Below are 24,286 nucleotides of genomic sequence, written 5' to 3'. Positions count from 1 at the left end.
CTAGTCCAACATGTATCATTTAAGTTGGCTGACCTCTACAGGCGACGTTAGTGGCATCTCCAAACAATTACAGTAGTAACATAAAGATCACTGTTCGCAGATCGCCATGACAGATACGACAATAAAGAAAAAATTCAGAATATTGTGGGAATTACCAAAATGTGACGCAGACGTGACGTAAGCACAGGCCGCTGGGAAAACAAATCAAAGATGCGGCATCTGTGAAGTGCGATAGAGCGAAGAACAATAAAATGAGGTATGCCTGTAAAAAATTAAGTAAACTCCTAAACTAGAGAAAGGGGCGGCAAATGGGGCGGAGGAGAAAGAACCCGTGGCAATGCATTGCATCAAAAGGAGTTTAAGCACAACCAAATGCAAGGACAAAGTGTAACAGGGCCTAGCCTGTGGGTCCAGTCTGATGAGCATGAATAGGCTGCTCGACTGACGCTGCATTCACGGACTTTGCAGCAGGTACAGTATAGTACATGACTGGATCTTGTCTGCTAACATAGGATGCAGAGGCAGACCGTGAATTGGTTATACAGTCTGAACTGGAGTGTGTTCAAAAGGTACCATCGAGCCAGACCTAGCCCCATGCTCTGACTCCTTCCTGTCCTGCATTTTGGTAAAAAGACAGGCACCATCTGAAGCCAAATGGGGCTTATAAATACAGGTCTCTATTCTTTTCCCCTTTGGCTTAATTCTTTCCTGTTTTAAGTAGAGAGATTGAATATGACTATGATTTGGTAGCTCTGAAAGCTCAGGAGAGCAACCTATCAGATCTCTCTCTCTCTCTCTGTCTCTCTGTCTCTCTGTCTCTCTGTCTCTCTCTCTCTCTCTCTCTCTTTCTCTCTCTCCTCTAAAAAACTCCTTAAAATCAAAGAGAAGAGCTGAAAAGGAGCTGGGAAATTTGTCTTTCAAATAAAAAATCTCAGAGAGAGAGAGAGAGAGAGGGAAAGAGGGAAAAGGAGAAAGAGAGAAGCTTTGCTCCAGCTCCAAACCCTATGCCTCACCCAACCTCCAGTCTTGCCTTCCTGTAGGCCAGAATAGTACATCAGCCATTCTATCCTGGATCCCCACATGTCCTCCTAGCTTACACACATCTGTCCTTGACCCCAGAATATTTCTCCCCACCCCCCCATGTATTTTTGTTCTGCCAGTCCTCAGCCACCACGTGTCCTCCAGCCTTCTCTAGCTCCCCTCATGTCTGTGAACCCTACCCTTGCTCAATGAGATCACTGCTCTCCCACTAGGCTTCTTCCTCCATGAACTGCCTATTTTTGGTGTTATTTTAGCTTCCTCACTCCAGGTTTTTATTTATGGAAAAAGGACTCATTGAACGAGGGACTATTAGTCGAAAAGTTTTGTTGGGGGCAGGGCATTTAGTCTGAGACTCAAGGTCCAACTTGAGATTAATTAATATTTAGGGGAGAAATGGAAATTCCATTTAGAGATAGAAATTTCAACTAGAAAGATTGAAAATTGGGTATTACCCAGAAAAATTCACATTTTTTTGTCTTGAGTTTTTGTTTGGCTTAACTTTTTCCAGCAATACTGTGATCCAAGACAATTCCAAAAGACTCGTGATGGAAAATACTATCCACTTCCAGAGAAAGAACTATGGAGTCTGAATGCAGACCAAGCAGACTATTTTCACTTTTGGGGTTTTTTTTGTTTTTCCCCTTTGTTCTATTTCTTCTTTCACAACATGACTGATGTGGAAACATTTTTTAAAAATTAATTGAAAAGTAAATACCAACTAGCTTCATTTACCATCATCTGCTGTGCTTAGTTTCATCTGTAAGAGCACCACAGTCCTATACGAGGGATTCTCTGGTACTCCCCTCCCCCTCTTTGGGCTTCTTTTTGCATATTGTCTTCCCCTAAGAGTTTACTGTCTGAGGACAGGAACCTTCTTTTTCTTATGTCACCAGTACTTGGCATAGTGTCTCATACATAGTAGGTACTTAGTAAGCATTTATTGACTGCTGACCATACAGCAAAAACAAAATCTATGATAGAGTGAAAGAAAGTGAAGCCCCATTCGATACAATTTACACTACGAACTCAATAACAGCACTCAATAAACCCAGAGCCAAATTATCTAGGAAGGAATCCCTTATTTGATATATTTGACATTTTCTGGAAAACTAGAAAGCAGTCTGAAAGAAATTGGGCTGGGAAAAATGTTCTAAATCACTACTGAAAACAGAAATGCAAATTAAAACAACTCTGAGGTACTACCTCACACCTATCAAATTGGCTAATATGACAGAAAAGGAAAATGACAAATGTTGAAGGAGATATAGGAAAATTGGGACAGTAATTCATTGTTGGTAGAGTTGCAGACTGATGCAACAACTCTAGAGAACAATTTGGAACTGTGCCCAAAGGGCTATAAAACTGTGCATACCCTTTGGTCTAGCAATACCACCTCTAGGTCTGTACCCCAAAGAGATGTATGGGGTACTCAGGGAGGACTATCACCTCTGGTGAGAGGACTGCTCACCCACCTTTGGTGTTCACCTGTTACCCAACTCTCACCTGTGACTCCGAGAAGCTGTAGCATGCACAGTAGCCACATCCCGGTAAATTGTCACCAGATGAGCCAAACCAGGTTAAGGGTAACTAACAGGCTTCGAACCTGCTGGCGAGTTGGGGGATGCCTACCCCAAACATACGAAGACTTCTCCTGGCAGAATGGACAGACATGAACAATTTGTTCCAACAGCCATGAAGGCAGCTAAAGTGCTGTGCAGTGTGTAGAGCTTGGTAAAACAGGGAATATGCCAAGGTTGTCCACTGCATCCCAAGCCATCTTCAGTCATCCTGACTTGTGTCTTACCACTGGACTTTAACAACTCTGAAAGAGAGCGAGATTGACAATTTTGCAAGAGTCTGCCTCACAAGGGAGGGAGAGAGGGAGGAAAATTTGGAACTCAAAATCTTACAAAAATGAACACTGAAAACTCTTTACATGTAATTGGGGGGAAAAGTACCATTAAGTGGAAAAACTCTCTGCCTCACTTAAATCCAAGTCACGTGAAAGTCAAGGTATCACTCATGTAACATTGTTAGTCATGTTCAAAAACGAAGGATGAGGAACAACAACAATCCCAAAGAGATTGAAAAAAAAAAAGAAAAAGGAGCCACACGTACCGAAAATAATAATCTTTTTGTGGGGGCAAAGAATTGGAAACTGAGGAGACGCCCATCCATTGGGGAATGGCTGAACAAGTTGTGATATATGATCGTGATGGAATACTACTGTGTGATAAGAAATGACAAGCAGGATGCTTTCAGGAAAACCTGGAAAGACTTTCATGAACTGATGCAAGGTGAAATGAGCAGAACCAGAATGTTGGAATAGCAATATTTTAAGGACGATCAACTGGGAATGACTTATCTATTCTCAGCAATACAAAAATCCAAGGCAATTCTGAAGGACCTATGTTGAAAAATACTATCCACCTCCAAAGAAAGAACTGATGGAGTCTGAACACACACCAAAGCATGCTATTTTAACTTTTTTTTTCATTTATCTGTGTTTTCTTTCACAACATGACTGATACGGAAATACATTTTGCATGATTGCACATACATAAAACCTGTATTAAATTGCTTGCCTTCTCAATGAAGGGGGAAGGGAAAGATGGAAAGAGAGAATTTGGAACTCAGAATTTAAAAAAAAAAAGAAAATTGTTTTTTACAAGTAATTGTTAAAAAATAAAACACTAAAAAAAAAAAAAAAAGAAATTAGGCTCGGACCAACATCTTGCACCATATTTTACCACATTAAAAATGGATGTGACAAAAACATAATAAAATTTATTTAAAGGAACAAAAGATCTAGAAGATTAAGGAAAATAATTTTTAAAAGTAGGAATAAAGACAAATCCCACTTCCACATTGCAAATTTTATTACAAAACATTAATAATCAAAATTATTTGGTACTACTTAAAAATACAAATTTAATCAATGGAACAGATTAGACAAGGAAGAATCAGAAATATCTGAACTCAGTAACCTTAGTGCTTGACAAGCCTGAAAACGTAATTTACCAAGGAAAGAACTCCCTATTTGACTGTAATTGCTGGGAAAAACAGGCAGTTTTCAGAAGAAGAAATCCATGCTATCAATAGCCATATGAAAAAAATGCACTATATCTCTAGTAATAAGATAAATGAAAATTGAAACACCCCTGAGGTTGCACTTCAAACCATTACATTGGTAAAGATGCCAAAAAGGGAAAATGACAAATGATGGAAAGGCTTTGGGAAAACAGGCACATTAATGCACTGTTGATGGAGCTGTGAATTGGTTCATCCATTCTACAAAATAATTTAGAACTATGCCCCCAAAGTCACTAAAATGTGCATATTCTTTGGCTTAGAGATACCACTGCCAGCCTATACTATAAAGAGATCAAAGAAAGAGGAAAAGGACCCAAATGTATGAAAAGAAAGAAAGAAAGAGAGAGAGAGAGAGAGAGAGAGAGAGAGAGAGAGAGAGAGAGAGAGGGAGAGAAAGAGAAAAAAGAATAGAAAAGAAAAAAGGCAGCTCTGTGCAATGGCAAAGAATTGGAAATTAAGAAGTTGCGATCAATTGAGGAGTGGCTGAACAACTTAGAGCATATGAATGAAGTAGAATATTAATGTGTCATAAGGAATGATGAAAATGACAGTTTCAGAAAAACCTAGGAAGTTATTTGAAAAACCAAAAGCCAAACCCCATTAAAAAACTGGTCAAAGAATATGAACAAACATTTCTCAAGAATAATTGCAAACTAGTAACAACCATGTGAAGTATTGTTCCCGATCACTAGTTATAACAGAAATGCAAAGCAAAACAACTCTGTGATTTTCCCTCATACACAACAAACTGACAAAGATGCCAAAAGAAGTGGGGAAAATATGGATTTATATGGTGCCTATTATGTAGGTGCTATATAATATGATACAAATGTATTTACATTGTTATAAATTTAATATATTATACATTTATTTATACTAAGAATGTAAATTTATATAAAGCCAATTGCTTTATCTCAGTGTTATCTCAGTTGATCCTCACAACAATCTTACGACATAGGTGCTATTACTATCTCCATTTAACAATTGAGGAAACTGAGGCAAAAAGACATTAAGTGATTTGCCCAAAGTCACACAGCTAATAAGTGCCTGAGTATATATTTGAACTCAGACCTTCCTGACTCCAGATCCAGCACTCTATCCACTGTGCTGCCAGCTGCCTAATGGGAACAGTGGCTATCGGAGGGATTGTGGAAAGATAGCACTAATTCATTCTTGGAGCTGTGAATTGATCCAGCCATTCTGGAAAGCAATTTAGAATTATGCAAACCAGCCATATTCTTTGTTCATTTGGCTATTTTTATATTTTTAAAAAAATTTTTATTTCATTAAATATTTCCCAATTACATGTAAAAAAATTTAAACATTCCTTTTTTTAAAATTTGAGTTCCAAATTTTCCCTCTCCTTCCCTTCTCCTACCCTTGAGAAGGCAAGCAATATGATATTGATTATACATGTGAAGTAATAAAAACATTTTCATATTAGCCATATTGCAAAAGAAAACATACACACACAAAAGAAGAAAAAATAAAGTTTTAAAAATATGCTTCAATCTTCACTCAGAGTTCATTAGTTCTCTCTCTGGAGGTGGATAGCATTTTTCATCGTGGGTTCTTTGGAATTGCCTTGGATCTTTGTCTTGATCAGAATAACTACATCTTTCACAATTGATCATTAAAATATTGCTGTTACTATGTAACAGTTCTCTCGGTTCTGCTCACTTCATTTTGCATCAGTTCACATAAGTCATCTCAGACTTTTCTGAAGCCATTCTTCTTATCATTTCTTATAGCATAATTCCAACACATCCAACTTTTCCAACTTTTTCAGCCATTCCTCAATTGATGGACTTCCCCTCAATTTCCAATTCTTTGCCACTACAAAAAAGAGCTGCTATAAATATTTTTGTACCTATGGATCCTTTTCCTCTTTCTTTAATCTCTTTAGGATACAGACCTAGTAGTGGTATGACTGGGTCAAAGAGTACGTACAGTTTTATAGTCCTTTGGGCATAGTCCCAAATTATTCTCCAGAATGGTTGGATCTGTTCACAACTCTGCCAATAGTGCGTGAGTCTCCCAATTTTTCCACATTCTCTCCAGTATTTGTCATTTTCGTTTTCTGTCATGTTAGCCAATGTGATAGGTGAGAGGTGGTATCTGAGCATTGTATTTTGCATTTCTCTAATCAGTAATGTCCATACTCTTTGAATCAGGGATTCCACTGAGATTCCCTTTACGCATATACCCCAAGGAGGTCAGTGACAGAAAGGTTTCTTGTATTTATGTAAGTATTTATAGCAGCACTCTCTGTAGCAGCAAAGAACTGAAAATGAAGTCAATGTCCATCAACTGGAGTATGATTAAGCAAATTGTGGTACATGGCTACAATGGCATATTACGTAATATAGGAAGTTATGAATATAATAAATACAGAGAAGTATGGAAAGATTTAAATGAATTAATAAAAGCAAATTAAGTAGAACCAAGAGCTGTTATGAAAATAATTGTGAAAATAATACACACAGTGAGTACAATGATATAAATGGAAAAACAAGACAATCAAAAGTGGATACTGTGGAATTCTAATGTGCAAGGACGATTCCGAAGAAGAGGCACAAGAAGACAGATCCCCCTCCTTTGCAAACGTGGAGACTATGGATGTGGGATACTGAATAAAATGTCAGATTTTTAAAAATATCTTGATTAATTTTACTGAACTTTTCCCCCTTTTTAAAAATTTTTACTGTAAGTAGTAATTTCTTGGGAAAGACTGGGAAGAATACATCGGGAAATGTTAGTGATGTAAAAATGAAAATTTAGTAAATAAAAAAAGAAACTTGAGTCCATCTATTGATGCTTCTACTTTTCTTAAACTTCAGATCTCTGTATCATTGTCACTCATCCTCTCCTTCATTGCTCTAGTCTCAGAAGTAGATGCCTTTGCTCATCTCTTTACTTGTACCCTCGATCCTATTCCCTCCTGTCACTTCTGGAACGTCGCCCTTTTTGATCATCCCCTGTCTGTAATCTCCAATCTCTCTTTATTCATTGACTCCCTCCCTGCTTCCTACAACAAAGATCTTCCTCTGTTACCATCTCATATCATCTCCTTTTCCACCAAATTGTTGGGAAAAGTTGCCTACATTCATTTCCTCCATTTCCAAGATTACCATGATCCCTTAACTACTAGATCCATCACCCTTTTCTCAGTCCTCACGCTTTGTGACCTCTTTCCAGTATTTGATACTATTGGCTACCTCTTCATTAAGGAAACTCCTTCCCTTAGCTTTGTGAAACATTGCTCCTTTCTGGTTCTCCTTGTACATGTCTGACAGCTTCTCCTATGTTTCCTTTGCTTGATAATTATCCATATCCTACCTCCTGTGTTTAGTGATCCCTGAGAGCTCTATTTTGGCCTTCCTTTCTCCAGTCTTGATGATTTCATCAGCTCTCACTTGTTCAATTGTCTCGATGCAGGTGTGACTCCCAAACATATCCAGCCCTCTTCCTTTTTTTTTGAGCCATACATCAGTGTCTGCCTGGATGTCTCTACTAGGATCTCCCATAGAGATCGAATGACTCTCAATGAAAACTTAACATGTCTACAATGGAACTCATTTCCTCCAACCCTATTCTTCTTCCTAAACCCCCTCATTTCTGTCAAGGACACCACTGTTCTTCTGGTCATCCAGGTTCACAATCTCATTTTCAATTCTTCCATCTTTCTCTCCCTTCCTCCTATCAGATCAGTTTCCAATTATTGTTGTATTACCTCACAACATTTCTCTTGTCCATCCCCTTATCATCGCACATACGGCCAGCACCCTCGTTCAAATGCTCATGACCTCTCTCCTGGTTCGTTGAACTAAACTCCACACTAGCTTTTCTCTACCTCTAGTGTATTCACAATCCAATCCATCCTCCACATCGCTGCCAAGTTGGCTTTCCTAAAGCACAGATCTAACCATGTCACCAATGCCCCCACTCAATACATTCCAAGGGTTCCCTATTGTCTCTAGGACAGAACACAAACTCCTCCATTTATCATTTAAACTCCTTCACAATCTGGGCTCCAACCTGTCTTTCCAGACTGATTTCACATCACTTCCTCTCTCTTTACATATCAGCTAAACTGGCCCCCATGCTCTTCCCTGTGTACAACATTCCCATCTCCATGCTTTTCCATAGGCTGTCTTCCCTCCCCCAAACTGGAAATGCTGTTTCCTCCTCACCCCTGCCTCTTTGAATCCCTAGCTCTCTCCCAAGCTTAGCTCATGTGCCTCCTTCTGCATAAGCCTTTCCGGGTCCACCCGCTGCTAGGCCAGGCCCTCCAATTACTTCATATTTAGCTTGTTTATTTACTTCACATTTTTATATACTGCATAGACTTTTATACATGTACACACATACTTTTATATACTTCATATTTATTGTATTCCTATTTTTGTATTTACCTATGTATAGATGCATCTATTTACCTTCCAACAGAATGTAAGAACCTTGATATAGGGGATCATTTTGTTTTGTTTGTTTTTCGTTTTTATGTTACAATACCTGCTACAGAGTCACCATTTAGTAAATAATATTGACCTTCCCTGGACCTCAATTTTCTTCTCTATAAAATGGGGATAAACCCTGAGTTTCCCAAGTGATAAGATGGTTGTGAGGATCAGATCAGAAAATGAATGCGAAACTGGTTTAAGGATATAAGGTGCGATGTAAAAGCCACGATTAAATAAGAGGAATCGGAATTCCAGACGAAGCATTGAGTCCTATGGAAGACTTACTGTTCCTGCTAGGCTGGGCAGGCCAAAGGCTTACAAAGTCCTTTCTCCTGGAAATGCCATACTTCAGCCTGACTATTTTGTCTCACAAAGATAAATTTAGCCCTAAGGCCTTAAAATCGACTGAAAAGCCAAGCATTTACAACTGATTTTCTTCAGGGAGGTTTTTCTTCTCTTCCTTTTCACCTCAAAATCTAGAAACTACATGATCTTAATAAAAAATAAGACACCTCCTACCACCCTCCTCTACCCCAAACTTTGTACTGGACCTCTCAATTTATCTAAGAGACTTTTAACAGGCTCCTATGAACCTGAGAGGAAGTGGCTGTGACTCAGGTAGAAATTTTTCCAAAAATTGTCACTTAAATCAACAAAAAACAAAGAAAAAGGAATGAGTCAGAGTTCAGTTTCCCTCATCAGCAGGAATTTTACACATCCTGCCTAGCAAAGGGGTTGGTTGAGAAACCACGGACAGCACAGAGGTGGTTCTGGATATTAGTCACCCTTTTCTTTAGCTCCCAGCTTTATGCTTGTCTTTCTCTTTCTCTGTTCAGAGGCAGAGCACCCTCTCTTACCTCATTCTATAGCCATTGCCCACGGTCAGCCCAGCCTGCCAGATGCAGCCTTCTTGTACAATTCAGCAAAGGCTTATTAAGTACCTGCTATGTGACTAATATCTCCTTTCTACCTTGTTCTTTTACCCCTCCCTGACCGGGCAGTCCTAGATATCAGTTAGCCCCTCTGGTGACTATAAGAGTTAAAGAGGTCACTAACTTCGTGGAGAAAGCACGGGCTAAGTCTCAAGTGAACAGCTACTGACATATCCAGTTTGAGCAACTATTGGTGTATCCAACATAATGCTGGTATCTGTAGGGGCATATAGAGTATGCCTCACACAGTTCATTTGCTATGGCTGCTACAGTCTAGACCACTCAACCTGTATTCCACAGCAAGATGATGGAAAGACTGGAAAAACACTGGGCTGAGTCAGAAGACCTAGGTTTTAGGTACAGCTTTGCTACTAATTTGCTATGTGACCTTGAGCATATCACTGTATCCCACTGGACCTCAGCTTCTTCATCAAGATGTTGGTCTATTAAGAGACCATTGTATGTGTCTATTAAGAGATCATTGTGTGTGTGTGTGTGTGTGTGTGTGTGTGTGTGTGTGTGTGTGAGAGAGAGAGAGAGAGAGAGAGAGAGAGAGAGAGAGAAGGGGGAGGGAGAATGAGGGAGAGAATGAGAGAGAAAGACAGAGAGAGGAGGAGGAAGAGGAGAAGGAGGAGGATGAGGAGGAAGAGGGGGAGGAGGAGGAGGAGAAGGAGAAGAAGGAAGAGAAGGAAGAGGATGAGGAAGAGGGGAAGAAGGAGGATGAGGAGGAGAAAAAGAAGGAGGAGGAGGAGAATGATGTATTGCTGTACTTGGAGTCAGGAAGGCCTGACACTTACTATGTGACTCTGGGCAAGTCCCTCAACTTTTTTTTCAGCCTCAGTTTCCTCATCTATAAAATGGGGAGAATGTACAAAAAAACCACTGATGGCCCCAAGGGGTCTGGGTAACTTGCCTTCTCACTTTCCACTAAAGGGCCCTTCTCAGCTCTAGATCCATATACAGGAGCCAGGTTCAGTCCTGGGGACGGTTGGCTTCTAAAGGGAAGAGTTAGGATCTCTCGTAGACTTTCCAAATCTTTAAGCCCAAGGCAAATAATTTATAGCTTGAATCTGTCCAGAACCCTGTGATAAAGAACTTCACAGAATTTAGAGCCCTATATAAAAATGTCAGTTTTTGGCATTACTAGGTAATCTACGAGGCCTCTCACAGCCCGAAGCTTCTGTGATACTGTGATTTTGGTAAGACCAAATCTTCTTAACTTTAGGAAGAAGAGAATGTTCCTTACTTTAGTGAATGTGCAGAAAAGGAAATCAGCCAACCTCCTTCATTGGCCTAATCCTATGTTGAACAATAAAGAAGAAATGTTTTGTTGTTGCTAAATCCTTTCCCCAGTCCTTTGATTGAGTGTACTTCCTTTATTCTGTCATCAACAGAGGCTGAAGTTCCTGTCATTTGTTGGAGTAAAAACTCCATAAAGTACAAATCCTTCTTGACTCAGAGGTCTTGAGGACAAATGAATTTGACTCTCCTTTAGCTTCTCCTCATACACTTTCCTTTCTAGTACATTATTCTTCCTCCCCCTATAAACCCTAGCCAGTATTTCTGGGCTCTTCTTAAATCAATGGATCGGATAGGTGGTATCAGAGGAAGATAGAACAGAACCAGCTAGTTCAGAAAAGCAAAGTATGGTAGAAGGATTGCTTCATGTTCCTGAATCTCAGGACCCAGGGAGGGGAAGTAACTGGTTTAAAGCTATACACAGCAAGTCAACTGAACAGTCAAGGTGCTCTCATATCTGTTTCCTTATATTAATTTCATAGCCTGAACTTTGGGGATTTCTGCTGCTCACTACAGCTTTTTGAAGTGATTCCTTCACACGCTGTCCAACTTCCTAGAGGAGTTTTCACGTCTTTCACCTTTAGGTGGAATGACCAATTCAGAACTCTACCAGCAGTGTATCAGTTTTCCTGTACTTCCACAGCCACTTCAACATTAGCTATTCCCTTTTCCTGTTCGGTTGGTCAATTTTCTGAGCGCAAAGTGAAACCTCGGAACTGTTTGGATTTGTATTTTCTTATTCTTAGTGAGTTGAACAATCTTCCAGGTAGCTGTTACTAATTTGTTATTCTTCCTTTGAGAATTGCAGGTTCATATTATTTGATCATTCCCATTGAGGAATAGCTTGTGGTCCTATATGTTTATCTTAGTTCCCCATATGTTTTGGAATTCAGTCCCTTGTCAGAAATATTAGATACCAACTGATGTAAGGAGCAGAGAGCAGAACCAGCAAAACAATATACAATTACTCTAATAAAGAACAACAGATATCCCAAAAGGAAAACTGTAATTATAAGACCAAGTTTGGCACTGAAGAAGAGTTGAGGAAATAGGCCTCCTTTTCCTCTTTGCAGAGGCGGGATACTATGGGGATGGAATATTTCAAATGCTGTTAGACCCAGTGGAGACGCTGGTTAGTTTTGCTGTATTGATTATTTCCATTCTCTTTTTATTTTTTGTTACAAGGGATGACTCCCTAGGTAGAGAATGCATATATATGAAATTGTTCGAATAAAATAAAGGTGTGGACCCCCCCACTAGAACTATTCCCTCAATTTATACAAACTTGAGTTGGGTTAGGGCCCCAGAAGGCAGCTGCCCAGTGGGGCGATACTTCTAACCCTGGAGCTTACCAGCCCCCACCAATAGACCTCTCATTAATTATCAACTTCCAGAATAATTATCTTTTCATAAAGGCATTTCCTAAGAAGGTATAATAAGAATAGTTGGTGCAAAACATGCCCCCCAAATCTGTAACCTATGATCCCTCAAATACACACAGATCCACGGGAAGATCAGCCTCCAAAGTTAGAGTATAGTGGTAGTCATCAGCACATAGCACGTGCCGGAATACAAAGGGACAAAAAAGTGATCCCTGACATCAAGAAACTCACGTTATAATTGGGGAGACAGTGCGCAAAACAAATTGTTCGTAAAAGCTATGTGCAGTGTAAATGAAAGTTAATTTCAGCAGAAGGCGCTAGCTGTAGAAGGCACCGGGAAGGGCCTCCTGCAAAAGAGAATTTTAACCGAGCCTTGAAAGAAGCCACCAAGTGGAGACAAGGCGGGAGAGTATTCTGGGGATGAGAGAGAGCCAATGAAAAGGCATGGGGTTGAGAACTGGAGTGTCTTATATGAATAACAGCAAGAAGGCCAGTGTCACAGGATCCTAAAGCATGGAAAGGAAAGGAAAGTATGAGAAGACTGGGAAGAGCTTTAAAATCCAGAAAAGATAATTTTGTATTTGATTCAGGAAGTAATTGGAAGCCATGAGTTTGTTGAACAGGGTGACGTGGTCATACCTGTACTTCAGGAAAATCACGCTGGTGGCTAAGGGGAGGGTGCATTGATGTGGCTAGAGAAATGAGTCAGGGAGATTCACCAGCAGGCTATTACAAGAATTAAGACATGTAGGGTTAGAGCACCGGCCCTGGAGTCAGGAGGATCTGAGTTCAAATCCAGCCTCAGATACCTGACACTTACTAGCTCTGTGACCTTGGGCAAGTCACGTAACCCCAACTGTCTTGCCTTCTCCCCTCCAAAAACAAAACAAGAATTAAGGCATGTGGTAATAAGGACCTATACCACATCCACCAGGCTTTGTGGGTGGGAGGACATGTAGAAGAAATGTTGTGGTAGTGAGGCACACATGCATGACACACATAAACTCATAAATCCTAGGACTCTATGACCAGGAAGTCCTTTCTTGAGTCCATAGCTGGCATTCTTCTCTGGAGCAAGGTGTCATGAACCTTGAAGGTGCCTTCTTCCTCAGATAACACCTTTTTCCATTGATTTATCCTTAGTATTTCTCTGCTCCCAGATAGATGTATGCACTGCCTGCTACTGGCAAGTCTCTCTGGTGGTACGGGCAGTAGAGTAGGGGAAATGTAAGATCTTTCCCGCCACTGATCTCTGGTACAGGCACATGAGTTATTGCCAGGAAGACAATGAACTTGCCTCCATTAGACAGTGCATTCATTCCTTTGTCCCCAACTTCTTTGTTCAGGCGTTTTCAGTCATGTCTGACTTTTCATGACCTCGTTTGGGGTTTTCTTGGCAAAGATACCAACGTGGCTCGCCATTTCCTTCTCCACCTCATTTTGCAGGTGAGAAAACAGGTAAGCAACGTTAAATGACAAGTGCCTGAGGTCAGATTTGAACTCAGGCAATGAATGAGTCCTCCTGACTCCAGGCCGGGCACTCTATTCACTATGTATGTAGCTTAGTTGCCCCAACTACTTATCTGCATAAGATTGTTGCCAACTACTTACCTACATGAGATTCCCAAGGGAGTATAGAAGAGGAATTGATTAGATTGAAATTGATCTCCCTAAGAATGGCTTACTGAAGAAAGGAGCTTTTGAGCTAGAGGGGATCTTCGTATAGGAGAGGCAAAACTTTTGCCTAGAGGTAATAACCTTAATGGCCTCGTAGCCTCAGCTCTGAGGGAGTATAAGAGAAGAGGTTTCCGCTAATCCTAAACCAAGGGCCATCGCCCTAGCTGAAAGAGCGCTCTAGCTGAAAAGAAACACTGCAACACCCAAGATGACAAATGCAGTACCATCCAGCAAGTCGGGGCTAAAAGGAGAAAGTCAACCGTTATTCAAAGGCACAGCATCCTATCTCACCTCATCTAACAGCCATTTCCCAGTGGCAGCCTAGCCTCCTAGACATAGCTCAGCAGCAACTCAGACTGGTGTGGACCCAACACAGTTACTAGGTAAATTGTTTGATCCAGCCAAGCATCAGACTGGCCTATCTAGCCAAGACACCGAAGCCCACAAGGAATGATCTCAACTGAGTCAGCTATCTAGATGAGACATCATGGTCTTTGAAGAACCAGCCCAGCTGAGCACTAGAACAAACATCATGAGGACCCTCCAGAGAGAAAAAGGACATGGAGATTCTACATTTCTAGAGACATGAGTTGCCTTTCCCATGTGTGTTCCTTACAAATATATCTCATTACCACTACATATTAATATCATGTCTTCTCTTTCCCCCAAGGACTGTGTCTATCTCCTCCATATAAATAGGAAGGAAATGTTCTGTAACGACTATTCTTGCTATTCCATTGAAGTAAATGCCTTTTGTTAAATAACTGAGTTTACTGGTTGATTGTGAAGAGAAAGCACACTGGTGCTTGGGAGTTAGTGTTAGAACGATAGTCCTTTACAAGTATGCCCTAAGAAATCTAAAACACCATATAAAATAAACATTACCAAATACGTAGTAGAACAGAAGGAGTATGATATATGAAACTGAAAATCTTTGTTTGTTATATGCTATTTCCTTTTGTTCAATTAAATTTTCTTTTTTCATAATATTTTATTTTTTCCAATTACACATAAAAACAATTTTTAAAATTAGTATTTAAATTTTGTTTGAATATTTTATTTTTCCACAATTACATGTAAAAACATGTTTTCAACATTCATTTTTTAAAATTTTGGGTTCCACATTCTCTTCCTCCCCTCCCCCATCCCTAAGATGATAATCAATTTTATATAGTTATACATATACAATCATGCAAAACATATATCCATATCACACATATTGTGAAAGAAGACATGGTCTAAAAATATGCAAGCAATAAAGAAAGTGAAAAATAGTCAGCTTCAATCTGCATTTAGACTCCAGTAGTCCTTTCTCTGCAGGTGGATAGCATTTTTCATCATGAGTCCTTGGAAATTGTTCTGGATCATTCTATTGCCAAGAAGAGCTGTTATTGTGTACAATGTACTCCTGTTCTGCTCAATTCATTTTGCATCCATTTGTGTCTTTCCATGTCATCACTATCATAGACTACAACTAGTTCAGCCATTCCCCAACTGATGGACATCCCCTCAATTTCCAATTCTTTGCCACCACAGAAAGAGCTGCTATAAATATTTTTGTGCAAATAGGTCCTTTTCCCTTTTAAAATTTCTTTTAAATTAAATTTTAAAATGTAATAAGTTCAATCTGCAACTTTCAAAGCTGCCCTGTTTATTTGTGATTCTTTCTGGCCTTCTCTCTGTTCTTTTCTATACATTAAAAAAATGCTTCAACAATCCTCTCTCTGTCTTCCCTCTCCCACCCCCACCTACCATGTCTTCTGGGAGGCCTATATAAAGTCAAACTAATTTACCTGATTTTTTCACATTCTGAAACTGTATTTCTTATATCAAAAACCTAGTTGCATCTTTTAGTGGTGATGCAGATGAGCCATGATTTTTAAAAATTCTAATATCAACTAGATCTATATGGCACCCCCTCTCGCAGCCATAACCTTGTCTTATAATCACAGGTAAGGTCCCTACAGGGCAGCTACTGCTGCCATAGGTTATGGGGAGTCCTGTGGGTTTGAGTCCCTACTACTAAAGTCTACAAGTTCTCACCTGTGTGCTTCCTTTTAACAGTCAGCCAGTTGGGAGGATTAGTTCTTGGCAAAGGCATTTACTAAAATGGCAAAATAAGAAACTAGCTACAAAGTGCCAAGTGCTAACTGAGAGAGTAGTCTATGAGGGGATGCTGCATCTTAATATTAATAATTAGGTTATGATTAATTGCTTTATGTAACTTTGAATTCCCTTCCCATATTTAGGATCATAGGTTCAACAAACAGGTTTTTAAATGTGTTGTTGCTGTTTTAGCTATGTTAAAGGGAGAAAAGGACTATCAAAGAAGGGTCGGGACCACTGCTCAGTGTGGATGGAACAATGATAACAGATGATGGGGGGAAGGCAGAAGCTCTCAACTTGTATTTTGCTTGCTTTTTCTCTGCTAAGGAGAAAAATCTTTGAACTGCAAAGAACAAAAAACAAAATGAAACAAAAACGAGCCACAGGAAGGTGAAATCCCAAATTAGCAGGAAGGAAATAAGAGAGCCTCCCGTGCTCCTTAATGAATGAAAGGCATCAGATTTAGGACAATTACATCCCAGGGCACTCAAAGAACGGGTGGATGTGATTATCAATGACCCATGAAAGATCACGGGGATCAAGAAAGATGCTTACAGGTCTTGAGAGGGGCAAATGTTTTCCTGAATTTCAAAAAAGGGAAAGGAGTCTGCAAACTATAGGGCAGCAAATTTTATTTTTGTTAATAGCAAAATTCAAGAATATATTATTTTTTATTATTTATTTTTCTCAATATATTTTCTCAAACATATTCCTAATAGACTAAGTAGTCAACATCTAGATAAGGAAGCTCAAATCACTAATAACCAGCATGAATCATCATTTAAGGTAGGAAGTTGCCTTAAAAATAATTTGTTTCACTTTTCTCTCCCCACTTTACAGATGAGAAAACTGAGGCTCAGAGTGTTTAAGTTACTTGTCCGAGGTCCCATTGGTAAGAAGTCATAGAGTAATAGGATTCAAATTCAAGTCACCCTACTCTAAACTCAGCGCTCTTTCTACTACATGAGGTTTGTAGGACAGCAATTGTATTATTGGACTATTAATTACCTTAAAATAAGCACACGTTTCTGCATAAATTATCATTACTTCTTTTGGCTTCTACAGTTCTATCCCAGGGCTGCCACACCCTTCTTCTCTTAAGTTCCTTCTAAACCCTCTACTTTCCCTTATGATGGCTTAGGCAAGACTATTCCATGTGATGTAATAATGATATCTAGCATTTATATGGTATTCAATGTTTGCAAAGCTCTTTTACAAATATTATTTTAACCTCACCACAACCTTGGTAGGTAGGTACTATTATTACCCCCAATTTACAGATGAGGAAACTGAAGCAGGCAGAGATCAATTAACTTGCCCAAGGTCACATAGCTATTCTGTGTCTAAGACTGAATTTGAACTTAGTTCTTCCTAACTCCAGGTCCTACACGGCCATTATACTTCCATACAACTCTCTTTGGGGCTTTAAAATTCCCTCTGCCCCAAGAGGCGCTGAGTCACTCATTTCATGGGTAATCCATGATGATGTGTTCCTGATGGAATTGCTATCTGAAAATCTGTGGTAGCTGGGTCCCTAGTGAAAGGGTCTTCAGAATCATACCTATTTTCATATATACTTCCAATGATCCTTACTTCATTCCATAACTGTAAGTCTCTTGTATGGGTATTTGCTGCAAATCTTCATTCAAACTTGTTCATCACATAAAAACAAATACATGTATAATCATGTTAAAACTATTTCCACATTAGTCATGCTAGCAGCTCTTTTTGTGGTGGCAAAGAATTGGAAATTGGGGGGATGCCTATCAATTGAGGAATGGCTCAGCAAATTGTGGCATATGATTTGATGGAATATTATTGTGCTATAAGAAATGATAAGCAGGAGAGTTTCAGAAAAATCTGGGAAGACTTATGTGAACTAATGCAAAGTGAAATGAGCAGAACCAGGAGAACACTGTACAAAGTAACAGCAATGTTATATGATCTTCAACTGTGAATGACTTAGCTATTCTGATGAATACAATGATCAAAGACAATTCCAAAGGACTCATGAAGAAAAAAGTGCTATCTACCTCCTGAGAAAGAACTGATGTAATCTGAATGAAGATTGAAGCATACTTTTTTTGCTTTCTTTATTATTCTTTTTTTTTTTTGGTCTGCACTTTCTTTCGCAACAGAATTAATATGGAAATGTTTTGCATGACTTCACATGTGTAATTTATGTCAAAGTTCTTGCCTTCTCAAGAAGGGGGAAGGGAGGAAGGGAGAGAATTTGGGACTCAAAATTTTTTAAAATGTTAAAAATTCTTTTTACTTGTAATCAAGAAATAGTTAACGAAACAAATAAAATACATTGAGGGAAAAGTTAATAAAAGAGTAAAATAACCCTATTGCCAATATAGCTGTTGCTAGAGTCTGTTCATTTGTTCCAAGTGGGTATAGATTGCTTGAGGGACAAGCACAAAAATTAATCTTGAGAATAACAGCTACATCAGCAATCTAGAAAAAAGGTAAAATGCAGAGTAGTCTCTGGGCTGGTAAGCCAGGCTGTGAATTTAGAAATAATACCCTTCCCTAATTTATTTAGTAAGATAAGATAATGAGCAGAGGAAGTTTTAAAACCTAGCATACATCCAAGAAATTAGCAAATGAATTTTTCAAGCATTAAATCTGTATTTATGTACATGTTAGTATTGACACTCGTGTGAAGTTTTTTTTTTTGCCTATTTTTATATGTCTAGTTCAAAATGCATTGTCTTTATTTATTCTTTACAAAAGGTACAAAAGTCCAAGAAAGCTGTTAAAAATTCTCTAGCAACCTTTGACTCTGTATGCATATGCATATAGAGAGAGAGCGGGTGAGGAGGTTGGTGGTCCAAAAAAGCAGTTTCTATGATTAGGAACTCCCAAACCAATCTGATTAAACATGCAGTAAAAAGTTATTTTGAATTTAGCAGCACCAAATTTGTGAAACTCTATTATCAGCGTGTTATCAGCCTTAACATTTCAAGCCTGGCCAACTAAAAGGAGTCACTTCAGTGTAAGATTGGTCGTGAGGTCTTAAATGTTTGCAAATGTATAGATTCCATTGGATCTATGGGAATGATTTTGTCCTCATACAGAGATGTTTACATTCTGCTTCCTGAGCTTTTCCATTGGTTTGTCTTTTGGTTATATTAATTTGAGTTATATTACAGGTTCCCTTGAACATGGTATGTTGCAAATTATAATGGGATAGAAATTAGATCACCCCTCCTCAAACCTCCCATGGTACCCCTTTTCCCCAACCTCTCAGCTGAGAACGTTGCTTCACACTACACTGAAAATATTGGGGTCATTCACAGAAAGCTCTCTCTTCTCCCCTTTTCCCCACTTGTACTACTCAGATATCTTTCTACATTATGTTCTCCTTTACTTGTCTCACATGAAGCAGTGATTTTCCGTATCAGAAGCAGTCAGTTTCATGTAACATTTGCAGGAATACCAAAATTGTGCACATGACCATGATGGCTTGGAATTATTGCAGACACAAACTTACAATGTTTTAAACATGCACATGCTTGTCACAGAGGAAAAATACATTTATAATATAATTTCACATTTACTTAATGCTTAAGGAATCATTAAAGAATTTTTATCTCAAACCCTTTAGACTATCATCTCAAACCCTTCGGAGTGTTCAAACACTAAATGAGAACCAATGCACTAGATTAATGTATGACATTTTGTTTATCCATTCCATCATGAATTGGTATCTATTATCCTTACTATTCTTTGCTATTACAAAAATGTTGCTACAAAATTTTTTTTTTGAATGCAGAATCTTTATGTCAGTGGCCTCCTTGGGGATGAGGTGTATGCCTAACAGTGGAATCTCTGGGTGAAAAGGTATGGATATTCTAGTAAATTTATTTGCATATTTTCAAACTGCTTTCTACAACGATTGGACCAATATACAGCTCCACCAACCATGTGTAAACACGTTTGTCTTTCTAAAATCCACTATTGATTATTCCTAGGTTTTGTCCTTTCCAATTTGATGGATATGAGACGAAACCTCAGAACTGTTTTGTTTTGCATTCTGTTATTAGTGATTTGGAATATTCTTTCATCTACTTGTTAACAATTTGTAATACTTTTTAGAACTGTTCGTATCCCTTGGCCATTTATCCATTGGGGATCCCCATTGGGGATCTGGGGGAATGGTTTTTGGTTTCCTATGTGTGTCCGTTCTATATTTTAAATATAATAATTGATGTGAAGTTTCCCTCCCCAATTGACCACTTCCCTTTTTATCCTTGTTGCATTAATTTTGTTTATACCAAACCTTTTCAATGTTATAAAATTAAAATTATTTATCTTTTGTGATGGCCTCTGTCCATTTGGTGAAACATTAACCTCCTAGCCATACCCCTGAGAATCAATCATTGGGTCACCAGGAATTTAGTGAGTACTTACTCTCATGCACAGTGCTATGCCCCAGAAATACAAAGAAAGACAAAAACTGTTTTGGCGACATACCACCTGCTCTATTTCCAACCTCGGTGCCTTTGCACCAATTGATCCCCATGCCTGAAAAGCACTTTACTCGTCTTCACCTCTGCCTCTTAAAAGTCCTAATATCTTTCAAAGCTTAGCTCAAGCACGTGAAACCTTTCCTGATCTCTCAATGACTAGCGCTTTCTCTTCCAAATTAATTTGTACTTATTTTGGATACATTTATATATGTATGTGTTATCTCCCCCAAATAGAACGTAAGTCCCTTGAAGGCAGGGACTGCTTCATTTCCGTCTCTCCATAGCCGAACACCCTATAGGACAGGACGTAAGGGCCCAATACATAAGCTGTGCTGGGACTACACGTGGAGTACCGTGTTCAGTTCCAGGCATCCCATCTGAGGAGACATTCCTAAGCTAGAAAGCATGGGGAGGAGGGAGACTAGAATGGTGAAGGCCCGCAAGAGCATGCCACGCGAGGAATGAACTGGGTGAAACGGGACTCAAACTACCGGGTAACATTCGTGCGGCTCTGGGGAAACAGGCTCGTTGTTTTCAAGCATCCAAAGGGCTTTCGTGCGCAAGGTGGAGGGGTTCTGTTTGACTCCGGATGGCGGAGCTTGGAGCAAAGCTGGGAAGTTGCAGAGGCGCGTCTGAGGCTCAGTGACAGAGAAACTGCCTAACAATCAGAGCTGTCCAAGCAGGGAGCGCGGCCCTCGGGAGGATTTCCATCTCACCGCCGGTCTGGGAAGAATGGCCGATGACCGCCGGCCGGGGCTTGATCAGGGAGGGGCTGGTCTAGACCTCTCTCCTGACTCGGATTTAGTGGGTGCCCGTCTGAACAGGGGAGATGGAAGAGTCCTCAGAACTTCGAGATGACCCAGAACTGGGCCGATTTTCATGCGCTACTTAAGAGTCACATCATTAACCCCGCCACCATCGCCGTCACCGCCACCATCGCCATCATCCCAGCAGCAGCAGCAGCGGCCGATCCAAACCCTTCTTTTTACAGAGGGGAAACAGGACGACGAGACGTGACAAGTTTCGCCCACTCGCGACTTTGACTCGATCTAGCCGACGGGTCTCTTTCTCCCTCCCCTGCTACAGCGCGTCACAGGTCACGGGTCGCGCTTTACAATCGACTTCTTTCAGCCACACCAAGGAGCCTCGGGAGGCAAGCGGAGCGTTGCCCTTGACGACCAGACAGAAGGTCGCCGAGGTCCCCTTCCGGGATCACTGTGCAGCGGGTATGTCTTCGCCTAAGCCTGACCGGCGTCGGGGTAGGTATGTCGGCATCCCCATCTCCGCTCAAGGACGCTTCTTCTTCTTCTTTCTCCTCCCTCCCATGCTTCGGGACGAGCTGCACAGGCCGCCGGTGGGTCGGCGGGAAAGCCTCCGACGGTCACTTGAGAAGCTGAGGACCCCGAGCGGGATGGAGGGCGACCGCGGTGCAGGCGAACGGCGAGGACAGCTTAGTCGCGCGGCGAGTGACGTCAACGGTCCCCGCCGCCCGCTTCGCGAAGACCCCGGCCGCTGCCTCGCTCTCTGCCCTCAGCTGTCTCCCGGACCGTGCTCGGTTCTGCCCCTCACCCCTACCCCGCTCCGCTGTCGTGAAGCCTTTTCCCGGGAGTAAGACATGGCGCGGGAGCTCCGCGCACTGTTGCTGCTCGGGGGCCGACACCTGCGGCCTCTGCTCGGGCCACGGGAGTCGGGGCTGCGGACCGTCGCGGGAGGTAAGGAGCCGGCGGGGGTAGCGCCCCCCGCTCCCCGCAGCTTCCTCGGGGCCGCCGACCGCCGCCGGGGGCGTTGGGCCGGGGAGGAGCTCGGACCCCGGCGCGGAGGCCGCCCACGTGGGGTTTCCGAAGCGGGGCCGACCCGGGGAGAGGACGAGAACCGAAAGCAACCAACGTTTTCATTTTCATTTCCCTTTGTCGTTCTCGGTCTTGGGGTTTTGCCCGATTATCGATTAATGGGCGGTTCAAAAAAAATGTTGGGTACCTCAGATAACCGACGCTTGTTGAAGGCGGTCCATGCGGAAAGCGCCGCGAGACGCCGAAGGAGGTGGCAAGCCTAAGGCCCAGCCCCTGCTGTCGTGGGACTCCGAGTCTGGGAGCGGACACCCGCGGGAGCTGCGGTGTCACGTGTGATAGAGAGGCGCGAGAGAAGTCTTAGGGGGAGACGCTTGTGACGAGGGGCTCGGAGAGAAGACGGGGTGAAGGGAACGCTTGAGGCTTCTCGAAACAGGGAGGGTCAGTTTGGGGGCAGCGGATTACCTGGGAAATGAGGCGGGAAAGCTAAGGTGGGACCCGATTTGTGGGGAGCCTTGAATGCCGGGTTAAGCGTTTTGAAATTTACCTGGTAGGCAACAGGGAGCCTTTAAAAGCTTTGAGCAGAAGAGCGGCAGCTAAATTAGTTTGTCCTGTGGAGTCCTTCGGCAGAGGGGAGTGGAGAGGGCCAGGCCCGGCAGGAGGCTGATGCAGCGTAGATTAGGTAGGTCGTTGAGGATGGTCTCCACGAGGTGGTGGCAGTGAGGGGGAAAGAGGAGGGTGGGGAGGGGCAAACGAGCTGATGGGGAGAGTCGAGGCATCGGTTTTTTCCAGTGTTGGAGGCAGGTGCCCGGGTGGTGCCTTGACAGAGATTGTGAAACCCGGAGGAAGATTGGGCGATCCTACAACGGTGCGGTGGGGTGTGAATTCGCTGGGACAAATTAAAGCACGTTCACTGCCACACAATGGCCACGACCCCGTGGGCTCCCCTTTCTGCAGCCGCTTGCTTTACGTAATGTAATCGTGAGTGTGCAAGATGTTGACATTTTTTTAAATTCCTCATGAAATCGTCCTTTGAGCGCATTAGGTATTGAGCGCGCTTGTGATAATCTGTTTTTTCAGATCTACCTCTGTCAGAACCCATAGATTTAAGAAAATACGAGTTCTGAATTTAAACGCCAAATAACACTTCCGTATGCTTTCCCTGTATAAATTCAACATAGTTTTATGTCCTGCCTGTTTACCTCCGGCTTCCTTCCTGTCTCTTTTGTATTTAATCAGTTTTCTTTTTCCTTCGACAACCCCAATGGCCATTTTCTTTCTCCTTCCCTGGACTTCCATTGATACAAAAACAACAAAAAACCCTCTTACGCATAATCGAGACAAAATTTTGACGGCGATTCTCAGAAAATGCCTGGGCATTCTGTACCTGGATCGTCAGGAGTCCTGAGCAACTTCCACGCTGTCCTCTGGAAAAGGGATCGGTCGCTGTGTTCTCAAGTCTTTCAAGTATTTGCCCCCATGTTATTACGTACATGCTTCTCACTGCTTCTGCTCGCTTCCCTCTGCATTGTTTCACACAGATCTCAGGCTTCTCCAAACCTTTTACTTCGATAATTTCTAATGGTGAAACATTTAACCTTTGTATACTATAGTTCGTTGAGCCGTTCTCCAGTAGATGGGCACCTCTTAAATCCCAGCTCTTTGACACTACAAAAGGAGCTGCTATAAAATACATTTTGTACATGAGTCCTGTTACTCAGTCTCGGTACATTTGGCACAGAAACTTTCTAGGGGTATCCACGGGCCAGAGGACCCACAGTTTAGTGACTTTTGGAGGCGTGGTTCCAGATTGCTTTTTAGAAAGTCTGGATGTAATCCCAGCAACACCAGTAATGCATTAGTATGCTTATTTTCCTGAAGCCCTTCCAACGCTTGGCCTTTTCTTTATTGCTTTTGTCAGTCTTTAATAATCCATGTAATGAGGAACCTCAGATGTATTTTGATTTGCACTTCTCTATTACTGAGTAGGAATTTGTTTTGTTTCGTTTTTTGGAGGGGGGAAGGTAA

At 41.3% G+C, this 24,286-nt stretch overlaps 1 protein-coding gene across 1 annotated transcript in view; it reads left to right on the top strand.

Annotated features, from left to right (window-relative positions):
* The first annotated feature begins 21,935 nt into the window (after nt 1–21,935).
* TRAP1 (TNF receptor associated protein 1) overlaps nt 21,936–24,286 on the top strand; it is a 97,511-nt gene continuing 95,160 nt past the window's right edge. Inside the window, exon 1 of the mRNA XM_036738717.1 lies at nt 21,936–22,183. Coding sequence (XP_036594612.1) covers nt 22,087–22,183 — 97 coding nt within the window. The 5' untranslated portion in view covers nt 21,936–22,086. The remainder of the gene's footprint in view (nt 22,184–24,286) is intronic.

This window comes from Trichosurus vulpecula, chromosome 9 (assembly GCF_011100635.1).
Source record: "Trichosurus vulpecula isolate mTriVul1 chromosome 9, mTriVul1.pri, whole genome shotgun sequence".
NCBI classification, from domain to species: domain Eukaryota; kingdom Metazoa; phylum Chordata; class Mammalia; order Diprotodontia; family Phalangeridae; genus Trichosurus; species Trichosurus vulpecula.
The sequence above is the reverse complement of the archived record's forward strand: the minus strand, read 5'-3'. Positions and strand labels throughout refer to the sequence as shown.